This window comes from Triplophysa rosa, unplaced genomic scaffold (assembly GCF_024868665.1).
Source record: "Triplophysa rosa unplaced genomic scaffold, Trosa_1v2 scaffold62_ERROPOS344091, whole genome shotgun sequence".
Taxonomy (NCBI): Eukaryota; Metazoa; Chordata; class Actinopteri; order Cypriniformes; family Nemacheilidae; genus Triplophysa; species Triplophysa rosa.
In genome coordinates this window covers 295,671-309,506 of record NW_026634645.1, presented here as the reverse complement: position 1 = coordinate 309,506, position 13,836 = coordinate 295,671, and the positions used below count along the sequence as shown (strand labels likewise).

General features: G+C 47.5%; 1 protein-coding gene across 1 annotated transcript; it reads left to right on the top strand.

Moving 5' to 3' along the window:
* Positions 1-3,065: 3,065 nt before the first annotated feature.
* LOC130551100 (uncharacterized) lies at positions 3,066-5,147 on the top strand. The gene is made up of 6 exons (XM_057328653.1): positions 3,066-3,234; positions 3,331-3,626; positions 3,700-3,863; positions 3,993-4,247; positions 4,330-4,647; positions 4,734-5,147. The coding sequence occupies exons 1-5, from the start codon at positions 3,068-3,070 to the stop codon at positions 4,549-4,551; spliced, it is 1,104 nt and encodes a 367-aa protein (XP_057184636.1). The 5' UTR covers positions 3,066-3,067; the 3' UTR covers positions 4,552-4,647; positions 4,734-5,147.
* Positions 5,148-13,836: the final 8,689 nt, after the last annotated feature.

The window sequence follows — 13,836 nt, the reverse complement described above, 5'->3', positions numbered from 1 at the left end:
GGATCGCTAGGGCATTCTGGATTTTTACTGCGACAAGCCCGCGTGCAGTTTATGAGCATTCTTCTTTTTTGTGGCCTACTCAATGGAAGCCCATTCATTTCAATGGCCATTCCTTCCGATGGTGCGTGGGCGGTCCCCCGCGTGCCTCCGCAGGGCTCTGTTGGCCCGAATTCGACATATGAGTACCGTCACTATCCAACATGCGACAGACAATGTCCGGTGTGCTTGCAAATGCCTTAACAGGTCAAGAGGTCAACGAACTCATTGTTGAATATAGACCTGTTGTGGAAAATGAATGGGTTTGCATGGGAAGATCTTCGACGCAGCCTCGCGTCTTGCGTTTCGGTCGCATGCGCCTGAGCTTTACGCATGTCGACGGGGGGCCCTAGTCACCCTGGCGTGTCCGTTTTCTGAACCCTGGGGTCTTCTGGGGGGTGCACTGCGACAAGCCCGCGTGCAGTTTATGCCCATTCATCTTTTTTGTGGCCTACTTAATGGAAGCCCATTCATTTCAATGGGGCGTTTTCCGATTGCCCGTGGGCGGCTTCCCGTGAGCCTCTGCGAATTGCTGTCAGGCCAAGCTCGACGTATGAGTACCGTCACTGTCCAGACGTGCGACAGACAAAGTTCCGAGAAGTTGCACCCGCATTTATAGACCGAGATGCGACCGGACACGTTCACGACCGCGAACCTGTGGTGGGAAATGACTTGGTTTAACGAGACAACGGGATGGCTCCCGTGGGGGTCCGCTCCGTTCTATCGAGACAAGCTTGATGTATGAGTACCGTCGCATTACCGTGGCGCGTTGTACAAAATTCGGTCAAGTTGCGACCGCATTTAAAGGGCATGCGGCAATTGTTTAAATGCGGTTCTCTTTAACCATTTGTTAAAATGGTTGTGCATTCATCGAATGTGCATTCATCTTTTTTGTGGCCTACTCAAAGGAAGTCCATTCATTTCAATGGCCATTCTTTCCGATGGTGCCTGGGCGGTCCCCCGCGCGCCTCCGCAGGGCTCTGTCGGCCCAAATTCGAAGTATGAGTACCGTCACTGTCCCGACATGCGACAGACAATGTTTGGAGAAGTTGCGACCACATTTGTATGGTGAAATGCGAGCGAATATGTTCTCGACCGCGAGCAGGTAGCAGGAAATGACTCCCGTGGCTCCCGTGGGGTCCGCTAGGTTTTGTCGGGCCGAGATCGACGTACTAGTACTGTCGCTTTCCCGACATGCGAAAGACACAGTTTGGTGCAGTTGCAACCGCATAGATTACAGAAAAATTTAGCTCGGATCGACGTACAGTGCAGAATGTGATAAACGTGCAAAAGGCAGAAGAGCATTGCATGGTGCAGAGGTCAGAGTATGTGTGAGCTCATTTTCACCTCTGACCTCTTCACAGTCCAATACATTTGTGGTTTTAGCATGTGTGCATTACATTATGAACTGTGTTACATTAAAGGTGATGTGTTTGCATTCTCACATGTGTCTTTCTACAGGATGTGATGTAGGCCCTTCGTACATGTGAGCTCGTTTTCACCTCTGACCTCCGCACAAGGCAATACATTAAAGGTGATGCGTTTTCATCCTCACATGTGTCTTTCTACAGGATCTGCTGTAGGCCCCTTAAATTGTGTACATGCCCGATCGGTCCGATATGTGTATATGTCACACATAGGGAAATGGGAATGGTCGATACGTAAAGTTCTGTGTTTGTACATCGTATGTCAAAAAGATACCAATTTTGAGCCCGACTGGGATGACATAATGTGTATTGTATGCATGGTAGACAAATCAACCACAGTGATTATTCAATTCAACTTTATTCATTTATAATATCTTTTTATTGAGTGTATTTAGTGTGCACTTGATTCATTTTGCAGCCATTAGCTGCAATAGTCCACGAACAGCAAGGAAATCGCGCATAGTCCACAAACGTCGGAGGTGAGTAGTCCACGAACGGCAAGGAAATCGCGCGTAGTCCACAAACGGCAAGGAAATCGCGCGTAGTCCACAAACGTCGGAGGTGAGTAGTCCACGAACGGCAAGGAAATCGCACGTAGTCCACAAACGTCAGGGGTGAGTAGTCCACAAACAGCGAGGAATTTGCGGAAAATGATGGAGAGCAAGTTCCTCTTTCCCAAAGGTTATAAAGCCCGAGGCCACCAGAAAGGCCTCAGTCCTACTACACATTTACGCCTGTTGTCATCATGCCGATCGAGACTTGCCCCCTTTGTAGCAAGGAGTACAGTCAGCTTAGCCAACATCTTCGGGTGTCGCATGCGGTCAAAAACCTGGATGAGAGGAAGCTGCTCCTGGCTTTGCAGTCCGGCAGGGTCAGCGTCCGTGAGGGATGTTGCCCTGTCCTGGGATGCAACAAAGAGTCGGCACGGCTGGACCGCCATCTCAAGTCACACACTGAGCTGACAGTGGCAGCTCGCAGGGCCTTGGTGAGCAACACAAAAAACGACTTATTTTGGGTAAATTGGCTGCTCTGCGGGCCTCAGACCCGGAGGTGCCCATGGCGTCAAGCCTCGACCTGCAGGAGGAAGAACAGCATGCCACGGACTGTCCTGTAGAGGAGGGAGCGGAGAAGGCGGAGGAGGTAGTTTGCACCCGGAGAGCTTGCATCCAGGCGAGGGAACACGTGGCCGAGCTTAACTCCCAAGTGGACACCCTGTTGTCTTCCTTGAAAGAGCTTTCCAGGCGCTTCCATATTTTGCAGCGGCGCTCGCACAGGAGGCCTTCTGAAGTGAGGACCGTAGCTAAAAAGCTCCTCTCTTCCTTGGTGGTCGAGGAAGACATCGAGGAGAATGAAGTGCTGCCCTCTCCAGAGCAGCAAACCTCCAACCCTGACCCTTCCCCTCAGCGTGACTCCTTCTCCCAGCAGTCCTGCAGTAGGTCACCTACAAAGTCCGAGGAGCAAGAGCCTCCCCCAGTTCCCGGACCATGTCGCAGTTTTGAGTGAGTTTGTCTCTCCACCTGTGCCCCCTTGACAGTTACGTTTTGTTTTGTGTGTCTTTGAGTTAACTTGTCTCTTTTTTGTTGTCTCTCTTTCCAGATCACCTGATGGAGCAATACAGGAGACACCAAGAGGGCCCGGACCCCACCCCGAAGCTGCGTGATAATGTCACGAGTAACGTGTACAGAGTCAAGAAATTTATTGCATACATGGCTAAGGGAGGGGGCAAGCTCCAGACGCTAGAGTTTCTGGACGACACCGACAGGATGCGCAGGCGAGTCCAGTTGCATGCCCTGTTTGTGACAAAACAGTGTTTCACGTTTCCCGACTGACCATCCGTCTGTCTCTTTGTTTGTCTGTCTGTCTGCAGGTGGGTAAAAACCTTGAGGGTGATGGCCATCAAAGAAACCACCATCAACCACTATTTAAAAAATGTAGCCCAGTTCTTGGATTACATGGCCGCCACACCCCCTCCGACCTGCCGCCTGTCCAAAAGGGTCTTGCTTGCAATCCGACGGGAAGTGAGGATGATGCTACGGTGCATGAAGTGCCCGGTCACCTTGCACCAGATGGCAGTGAAACGTGCAAAAGACGGGCAGCTGATATCCAAGGCCCTCTTGGAGAAGTGCAGGGAGGAGGCCAAGAGGAATATTCCAAAGATTCTCGGTAAGTCGATGTCCTTAGTGGTTAGTTACAGTTCACTGACCTTTACTAACGGTGTTTTTGTGTGTTTCCCCAGACGAGCTGGGGCAGGACAAGGCCCAGAAAATGCAGTTCCGACTCTACGGGTATGTCACTGCGTTCCTGGCCTCAATCTATGGTCACCGCTGTGGGGTGTTCCAGAATATGACCATAGATGAGGTCAGGAATGCGGTGAAGACATCGAGTACATACCTGATACATGTAAGTGATCTCCCTGTGTGTGTGTGTGTGTGTGTGTGTGTGTGTTTGTGTGTTTGTGTGAGTGTCTCTTCTCCTGCCACGTCTCCACTCGACTCATTTCTGACACGTTTTCTTGCATTTTGTTCGCAGGTCAATATGCACAAGACCAATCAGGCCTTCGGGCCCGCTCAAATTGCACTGTCCACAGAGGAGTACAAGTGGTTTGAGCGCTTCCTGGGGATGAAGGACAAATTGGTGGGTGGGACTGCCGCAAAATACATTTTCTTCACGTCGACCCCAAATCCGTGCAAGAATTTGAACAATTATTTCCAGGCAGCTTGGGCGGAGATGGGGCTTCCAAGAAGCCCCACGTTCACTGACCTCCGGTCGGCCATCGCCACCCACGTAAGCTGCGGGTCCACCTAGGTTTGAGTTTCTGTCTTTTGTGTGGTTATTGTGTCTAAATTATCTTTTCTTTTCTCTACAGGCAAGGAACAACGGGAGTGTCGAGGACAGGACGAAAATGTCGCGGTTCATGTGCCATGACACACGAACGGCTGATAAATTTTATGCCTGCAACCTCTCGTCTAAGGAGGCATGGGAACACAGGCAGCTGTTCGAAAAGGTGCTGGAGTGGCCTGACGTGCCGGATGACCGAGACCCTGGATGCGAGCTCGGCAACAGGCCTTTCAAAAGAAAGCGGAGCTAAAAAGATACGTCTCCGCTGATGTCACAAACCACCAGCGAGGACGAAGCCGAGCCAGTGTACCAGGAGTCGGGCGTGTCCTCAGTGGAGTCGGATGAGGTAGGTTTGTCTCCTGTCACAGTAATATCTCTTGCAAGTTTTGCCTACTGCCCATTGCTAACCTCTGTTTCTCTTTTTTCATGCAGAACTCGTCCGAATCCGGGCCATCAGAAATCCTGCCCATGAGGCAGGCCGCCATTGTCTTGACGCCACTCAAGGTGAGGTGGTCCCCTGCGGAGTCTCCGGTTCGCAGAAATCGCGACGAACGCCCCTCCAGTGCCTGATCCAGTGCCTGACCTACCACCCTGCTGCATTGTTCATCGTTCCTCGCCTGCCCCTTTTTGCCCTGCCCCCACCATTCATTGTTCCTCGGCTACACCACCCCCCCACCTGTTCCGTTCCTGTTCTTCGTTGTTTATGTTCCTGACCCTCCCTGTTCCTGCCGCACCTCACAAACACCCTTTTTTATCCTGCTTACTGTTTTTTTGCATTCTTACGTGTTCTGTAATTAGTTCAGTTCCACAAATAGTTCAATTGTATGTTTACCTTATTTTGATGATTTTTACCTGTTGTTGATGCTTTTGCTGTTCATTAAACCTTGTGTTTTAAATGTCCATTTGCCTCCGACTCACTTGATTCCCCTATGGTGCTAGCTAAAGTTGCTTAATTTAACGAGTAGACCAAAATCTTAATTTAAGGTTAACTTAAAAGTAACTTGCAGTTACTTGTTTTTGTAACACAAAACACTTATCCACAAATGATGCACTTGATTCTGAATTATTTGTATAACTTAATTATAAAATAACATAACAATAACCACTAAACACCTACCTGCTCTACTTACCTGATGGGAAGACTCCAGCGTCGTCTCCAGCTGATTCTTCAAATGGTACTTACAAAATCTGTAACAGAGACAATTTGATGTCAGAGTCATAATAAACACAATAAATGATAATACTGTGACAATAACTTATACAAAATATGTTAAGTGACAAAAGACTCTATAATTTGTCTCACCTAAGCATAATGTGCATGCACGGCCTGCATCAGATGCTATAACATCCATACTCTGTAAAAAAAAGAGTTAAGCATGTATATAATCAACAACATTCACATTCGGCACAACAAAGGGTTAAGAGTATGTACAATGGGGATCACTCAAGCACAAAGATGCTGTAAAAAGACACAGATGAGAATGCAAACACATGCTCTGTAATGTATTATAGTGTAGAATGTAGTGAATGTATGCAAAAGGCCACAACAACATTCACATTCGGCACAACAAAGGGTTAAGAGTATGTACAATGGGGATCACTCAAGCACAAAGATGCTGTAAAAAGACACAGATGAGAATGCAAACACATGCTCTGTAATGTATTATAGTGTAGAATGTAGTGAATGTATGCAAAAGGCCAAAAAAGATTGGTTTGTGCAGAGGTCACAGGTCAAACTGAGCTCAACTGGATGCAAGGCCTTCCTCAGATGCTGTAAAAAGACACAAATGAGAAAGCAAACACGTGCTCTGTAATGTATTATAGTGTAGAACAGTGGTCACCAACCCTGTTCCTGGAGATCGACCATCCTGCAGACTGCATCTCCAACCCTGCTTCAGCACACCTGTCTGTAATTATCAAGCAAACCTGAACACCTTGATTAGATAGTTCAGGTGTGTTTGATTGGGGTTAGAGCTGAAATCTTCAGGACGGTCGATCTCCAGGAGCAGGGTTGGTGACCACTGGTGTAGAATGTAGCGAATGTTTGCAAAAGGCCAAAAAAGATTGTATTGTGCAGAGGTCACAGGTCAAACTGAGCTCAAATGGATACAAGGCCTTCCTCAGATGCTGTAAAAAGACACAAGTGAGAATGCAAAAACATATTCATTAATGTCTTGTAATATAGAATGTGATGATCATATGCAAAAGGTAATAATAATGCATGGCATTGTGCAGTGTGTGCACTGTGAGAGGTCAAAGTAAGCTCATATACATACAGGGTATACACCGGAGGCTGAAACATTCCCATTCTACAGAACAAAGTAATCAAACTATGTAAAATGAGTGTAACCTAAGCATTTTGTTCATACAGGGAATTAATACGATGCTTGATGCATAATGTATCTGTATAAGTATCCAAAAATGTCATTTATTATAGGCAGTTTATGTCGTTTTTTTGTGTTTGAATACAATTCCTTTGAAGCCCAGGTGAGTAAGTGTGAGTGTCTAGAGAGCAAGATGTTTGTAAACAAACTGCCCCTAACAGCCATCTTAGTTTTCAGTGAAACCACATGGCGTTATCCAGCTAAGAAAGCATGCCGCATGTGAGTAAAACTTTGCTTTCTTTTAAATGTAATTTTCTTTGAAATGTCTCTTAAATCAGCAATAATATGTAGCCCAGTGTGCAATGCAATGTATTTGTGTCTTTTGCATTTGCGTATCACGCTCTTCACTTTATTACATTAACCTGCGGCGGGTCCGCAGAGCTTAACGGGTTAAAGATACATGCAACGTTAAAGAGTTCGTTAACTCTAACTATCATATGTGGTATCATTTGAAAGCTTAGAGTCCCTAGTTTCTGTAGAAGTGCACCATTTTGGCATTTATCGTACAGAAAAAAACTTATTTAGGCTGAAATTCATCATATCCCCATGTCATAGCCCTTTTAAAATCATCTATGTTTATGATTATGAACATTTTTCATAGCGCTCAAGAATGTCCGATAAGGTGAAGTTATATTTTCCACATCTAGCTTCTTCGTATATATGTTTTTGGGAGTTATTACGCGTATCTGTGCGTGATATATGTTATATGTCTGCGCTTCCGTGGTTTGTGTGAGGACGCACTGGGAGCTATCTTATGTGTCTTTTGCATATACTCATCACGCTCTGCACTGTATTACATTAAAGAGTACGTGTTTGCATTCTAACCTGTGACTTTAACAGCATCTGAAGAAGGCCCTTTGTGTGTATGAGCGCAGTTTGACCTGCGACCTCTGTTCAATGCAATGTATTTGTGTCGTTTGCATTTGCTCATCACATTCTGCACTGTGTTATATTGAAGGTGATGTGTTTGCATCCTCAAATGTGTCTTTCTACAGTTTCTGCTGCAGGCCCTACATACACGTGAGCTCATTTTCACCTCTGACCTTTGCACAAGGCAATATATTTGTGGTTTTAGCATGTGTGCATTACATTCTGTACCGTGTTACATTAAAGGTGATGTGTTTGCATCCTCACTTGTGTTTTTCTACAGCATGTGATGTAGGCCTCAGCCTCATTTTCACCTTTGACCTCTGCACAATCCAACACGTTTGTGGTTTTTGCATGTATTTATCACATTCTGCACTGTGTTACATGAAATGGGGTGTGTTTTCGTCCTCACTTGTGTCTTTGTACATCGTCTGGTGTAGGCCCAAACCTCATTTTGACCTCTGACCTGTGCACAATGCGATATGTTTGTGCTTTTTTGCATGTGTTCATCACATTTCTGCACCGTTATACATTAAAGAGCACGTATTGGCATTTTACTCATGCGCATCCCTTTTACGCCCTCCTTGCATGCCAGCTCATTTTGACCTCTGACTTGTGCACAATGCAATGTACTTTTGCCTTTTGCTTATTTTCATCACATTAAAGAGCATGAGCTTGCTTTCTCACTCGCACGTTTTCACAGCATCTCGTTTAGGCCCTGCATGTCAGCTTGGTTTGACCTTTGTGTACAATCATGTCATTTTACATTTTTTTTACACATTTGGCAGACGCTTTTATCCAAAGCAGCTTACATTGCATTGTATTATACATTTGTTTCTGCCACGCTCTAAACACCGAGCCACAGGAAAGCTAGGTGATAATATGAGACTTTGTGGGGTTTTTTCCCAGGTTCCACAGTCCGAATGCCCCCTATGCCACAGGGACATCACTAATTTTAAACAGCACCTGAGGGTGTTCCATGGCATCCAGAACCTCCAAGAGTGCCAACTGTGGCAGAAGTTGGCAAGGGGCAGGGTCTTCCTCGGAGGACAGACCTGCCCCTTGTGCAATGTTTTTTATAAACAATTTGAAAAACACCTGAATACAGGCCATCGAGACATCTCTGTAAGTCATTGATAAAACATTTCATTGCTTCCTTTTTGCTTAGTTTTCTACACACTTAGATGTCAATTTGTCTTTTTCAGTCAAATAATAAGAAAAATATAATAAAAAAAATGGAGAGAGAGGTCACCATGGGGAAGTTGCGAGAGCTGGAGGCCAGCAACCCTGCCATCCCCATGGTGACCCTAACGTATGAGCCACAGGGCAATTCAGGTAGGTGGTAGGCTGTCAATAGAAAGTGTGTGTACTCCTCAACTACTGTCCCATGACATAATAAATCTGAAGTGTTGCGTGACTCTCGTGTTTTCCCAGGAAACCCCATCGCTCCTGAGACCCTTACCCCCAGCTTCAACACCCACACTTCTTCCCCTGCTGTGCCTGCCACCCCTTCCTTCAGCCCCTCTCTTACTCCTGAACCTGCAAGTCCTAACATCAGCCCTCCTGGCAGTGCCCTCCCTGCCATGCCAGCCACCCCTTCCTTTAAGCCTTTCCCCCCACCCATCTTCCCTCCCTCTCCTGACTCTACAGTCTACGGGGGAGGCTTATTCAGTCCCCTCCTATTTAGCGAGGAGGAATTGGATATGCTGGAGAACCTGGGTGAGTCTTAAGCAGTCACTGAAATCTTAGTTAGTCTACAATGTGCATTCCAACTCTGAAAACTAAACCAATACTTTGTTTCACCACAGACATTCCCACCATCAGCCATCAGGAGGAAGAGGCTATTCGTGATGCAATGAGTAGGTGTTCAATTGTGTTTTCGATGCTTCTATGGTGGAAAAAAGTCAGCAATTTAACGAACTCTTCCTTTTTCTTTCAGACGGCATAGAAATTCACGATATCAAGGATCTCGGGTTCAGCATGTTAATGGATCTGTAGTTCTTTTGTCAGTTCTGTGTTGTTGGTTATTATTGTTTTCTTGTGTTTTTTTTAATGTACATTATGAATTGTATCAGTTATGAAGGTTCTGTGTAAATAGTTTTTAAATATTCTACTTATTTTTTTTCTTAAATAGTATACATGAATACTTTTAAAATGATTGTATATAGTTTAAATATTCTACTTTATTTTTTTCGCATATAGTTTTTAAATATTTTCCATGAATTTTGTATTTAATATTTTTTGAATGTTTTACATATGTTTATATTATGAATAAAATTTGATATACTCAATGTATTTTGTATTTTGTATGACTGCACACCTATTGCTTAAGTAATACTTATAAGTAAATGGTTTGTAAAGGCTAACGTGTCAAAATAAAGGTCCTCTGGTCAGTTTTGCTCATTATTAAATATAAAATTAATTAGTCGGAGAAATAAAGTTTGGTGCAGCGAGTCGGAAATGTCTGCCTTTGAACTTCTGTCGTATAAGATAATTGAAAGTGGGCAGAATAGTGCTTTCCTTGTCATCTGTAGGTTGCCTGCGGGCAAGATAGTGGTTTGTTGGTCCACTACGACACTGTCGGCGAACAGGACAATGGAACATTCGGGTGTTGTTGCACTTCCATTTGCGACCTAAACTGAAAGTGGGCCCAACAAGGCTCTCCCGGTCATCTGTAGACTGTCTTGGTAAATTGCAAACGGGCAAAATAGTGGTTTCACGGCCACATAGCAACTGTAGTGGCAAATGGGCAAGAATAGTGGTTTAGTTGACATCGTAACCGAAAGGTCCAGCGACATAAAACTTGTTTTACGGCGCTCCTGGCGAAGCAGGGATAGAATGCTACTCGTTCCGGATCGGAATTCCGATGACCGGAAAATCGCTATGCCGTCGAATGGGATAAACCAGAAGCGGGTCTTCCGCATCTCTGCTCCGCGGTGGGCTACGACGTTGAGACGCGCGTTCCTGTTTACGCCCCGACACGCTCCTTTGGGATCGGAAGTTTCAATAGGATCCGAGAAAGATGAAAGTTATCGTCAAAAAAACTAAAAGGGGGTAACCCTTGGAGTTTTTTCGGCGAAAATTTGCGACTCGTTCGGATCTGTTCCATACTTGGGGTCCCGAAGAAGCGGGTCGAGACGTGAACAGGCACGGGCGTCTCCAGTTCCTAGCCCCACGCGGAGCAGAGATACGGAGGACCCACCTCTGGCTTATCCCATTCGACGGCATAGCGATTTCCCGGTCATCGGAATTCCGGGTCGGAAGAGTTTCCGTTGTACTACCGTGGGAATGGTGATCGCCGTAAAGCGCCTCTCGATTCTTTGGGATGCAGTTTCTTATGTGGGCACAATAGTGGTTTCACGGCCACATAGCAACTGTAGTGGCAAATGGGCAGAATAAAGGTTTAGGTGACATCGTAACCAAAAGGTACAACGAGATAAAACTTGTTTGACGGCGCTCCGGGCAAAGCAGGGATCGAATGCTACTCGCTCCGGACCGGAATTCCGATGACCGGGAAATCGCTATGCCGTCGAATGGGATACACCAAAAGCGGGTCTTCGTCATCTCCGCTCCGCGGTGGGCTGCGACATTGAAACGCGCGTTCCTGTTCACGCCTCGATCCCCTCCTTTGGGAGCGGAAGTTTGAATAGGATCCGAGAAAGATGAAAGTTATCGTCAAAAAAACTAAAAGGGTAATAACCCTTGGAGTTTTTTTGGCGAAAATTTGCGACTCATTCGGATCTGTTCCATACTTGGGGTCCCAAAGAAGCGGGTCGAGAGGTGAACAGGAACGGGCGTCTCCAGTTCCTAGCCCCACGCGGAGCAGAGATACGGAGGACCCACCTCTGGTTTATCCCATTCGACGAAATAACGCTTTCGCGGGATTCCGGGTCGGAAGAGTGTCTGTCATAGTGCTGGGCAGAATAGTTAGCGTTCGGTCACCTGCCCTTGGCATTAATTGACACTGGGCAGCATGGTTAGCGTCTGTCTACAGCCTTTGCTGTAAACTGAAACCAGGCAGAATACTGGGCTGTAGGTCACCTGCCTTTGGCGTAATTTGACGCCAGGCAGGATAGTGGGTCAGTGGGCAGTGGGGGCAGCGTCTTACAGCCACTGCAGGCCGGGGTCCATTGTGGCACATAATGACAAAGTCGTCAGTTAGGGGGCAGAGAAGTTGGTGAGTGGGCCGGGGGGCGGTGCTTTCCGGCCCCTGGGGGCTGGGGGTCTCTTTGGGCTAAGTGTGACCAAAAAGGGGTTAGGGGGCACAATAAAGGGTCGGCGGGCAGGTTAGGCGTGGCCAGTTGCCCCGCGTTACACTGCCTCTCCTGGGAGGAGTTTGACAAAATAGTTAGTAAGGGGGCAATATAGTGGGTCTGAGGGGGGGCGTGGCCACAGGCCCCACGTGACCCCTGCCTCTCCTGGGCGGAGTTTGACAAAATAGTTAGTAAGGGGGAAAAATAGTGGGTCTGCGGGCCGGGGGGGCGTGGCCACAGGCCCCACGTGACCCCTGCCTCTCCTGGGCGGAGTTTGACAAAATAGTTAGTAAGGGGGAAAAATAGTGGGTCTGCGGGCCGGGGGGGCGTGGCCACAGGCCCCACGTGACCCCTGCCTCTCCTGGACGGAGTTTGACAAAATAGTTAGTAAGGGGGAAAAATAGTGGGTCTGCGGGCCGGGGGGGCGTGGCCACAGGCCCCACGTGACCCCTGCCTCTCCTGGGCGGAGTTTGACAGAATAGTTAGTAAGGGGGAAAGATAGTGAGTCTGCGGGCCGGGGGGGCGTGGCCACAGGCCCCACGTGACCCCTGCCTCTCCTGGGCGGAGTTTGACAGAATAGTTAGTAAGGGGGAAAAATAGTGGGTCTGCGGGCCAGGGGGCGTGGCCACAGGCCCCACGTGACCCCTGCCTCTCATGGGCGGAGTTTGACAAAATAGTTAGTTAGGGGGCAAAATAGTTGGTCTGCGAGCCTTGGGGGGGGTCTTTGGCTTGCGTTGCGTAATTGGGGACCGGGTCGCCCGTGCGGGCTCCGCCAATCTATATAGCTGATGTCGGGCCCATTGGCGTTAACCTGCGGCGGTCTGTGAGGTCTCCCCCTAATGGAATCTGGCTGAACTGCAGTGCAGGGCATTAAATCGGGTGAAGCGAAAAAGCGCGACCCACGCGACTCGCCGAAGTGCCAGCTGCCCGACGCGTCTCCGCCTGACTCGGTGGCTCCTATGGGACGCGAGGACGTCGTCGTCCCACCCCCCAAAAATATCCAGGGTCCGGCGCGCAGTGACCTGCAATCTGCGTCCGGACGCCCTTTAATAAATTGAACGTGACTACATGGTGCTCTAACGGCATGCTCGGCCAGGTCCCCACCAGCTCGGCCAGGTCCCCACCAGCTCGGCCAGTTCCCCACCAGCTCGGCCAGGTCCCCACCAGCTCGGCCAGGTCCCCACCAGCTCGGCCAAGCTGGTCCATTAGCTCGGCCAAGCTGGTCCACCAGCTCGGCCAGGTCCCCACCAGCTCGGACAAGCTGGTCCACCAGCTCGGCCAGGTCCCCACCAGCTCGGCCAAGCTGGTCCACCAGCTCGGCCAGGTCCCCACCAGCTCGGCCAAGCTGGTCCACCAGCTCGGCCAAGCTGGTCAACCAGCTACAACCAGCTTTGACCAGCTCATAACCAGCTTGAACCAGTTACCAGCTTGAGCTGGTATTAGCTGGATTTTCCAGCAGGGCAGTCATACAGCTGCTGTGGCTCTGCGGTGTGTCACATGATAAGGAGTGCCGCGTTGCTATGGAAATGTTAAAGTGATAGGCTACCTTCTTAACGGTCGCCTTGGGAAAGCTAGTCAAACACTGTAAATAGTCAAACACTGAAACTAGTCATGTAGCTTGTCAAACACTGAAACGGGTGTCAGGTGTAGCCAAGCTTCAGTAATATGGTTTCACAGCCAAAAGGCAGAAAAAGTGAAAAGCACTCTGGAGACAAATACAAACAACATTTTTGGTCTTTCGTGGTTCTTTTATTTTGTTTGTTTTTTCTGTTAATTATTAAGAGTTTCAGAAAACATTGTTTGGTCTTATAAGATAAATTAAAAAATGCACTGAAAAGTTATAGATGGTTGATTATTTGTCTAGGTAAGTATATTTTTTTCATAGATTAAAAATAGCTTTTAAAATACGCAAACTGGCAATACTATGTAAAGTGGTTCAAAACACGGTTTTAAAACGCTATTGGTTAAAGGAATATGACTTGGCCTGAAAAAAATCAGTCATAAGAATTGTTTTCACTTTAATCCATGAGG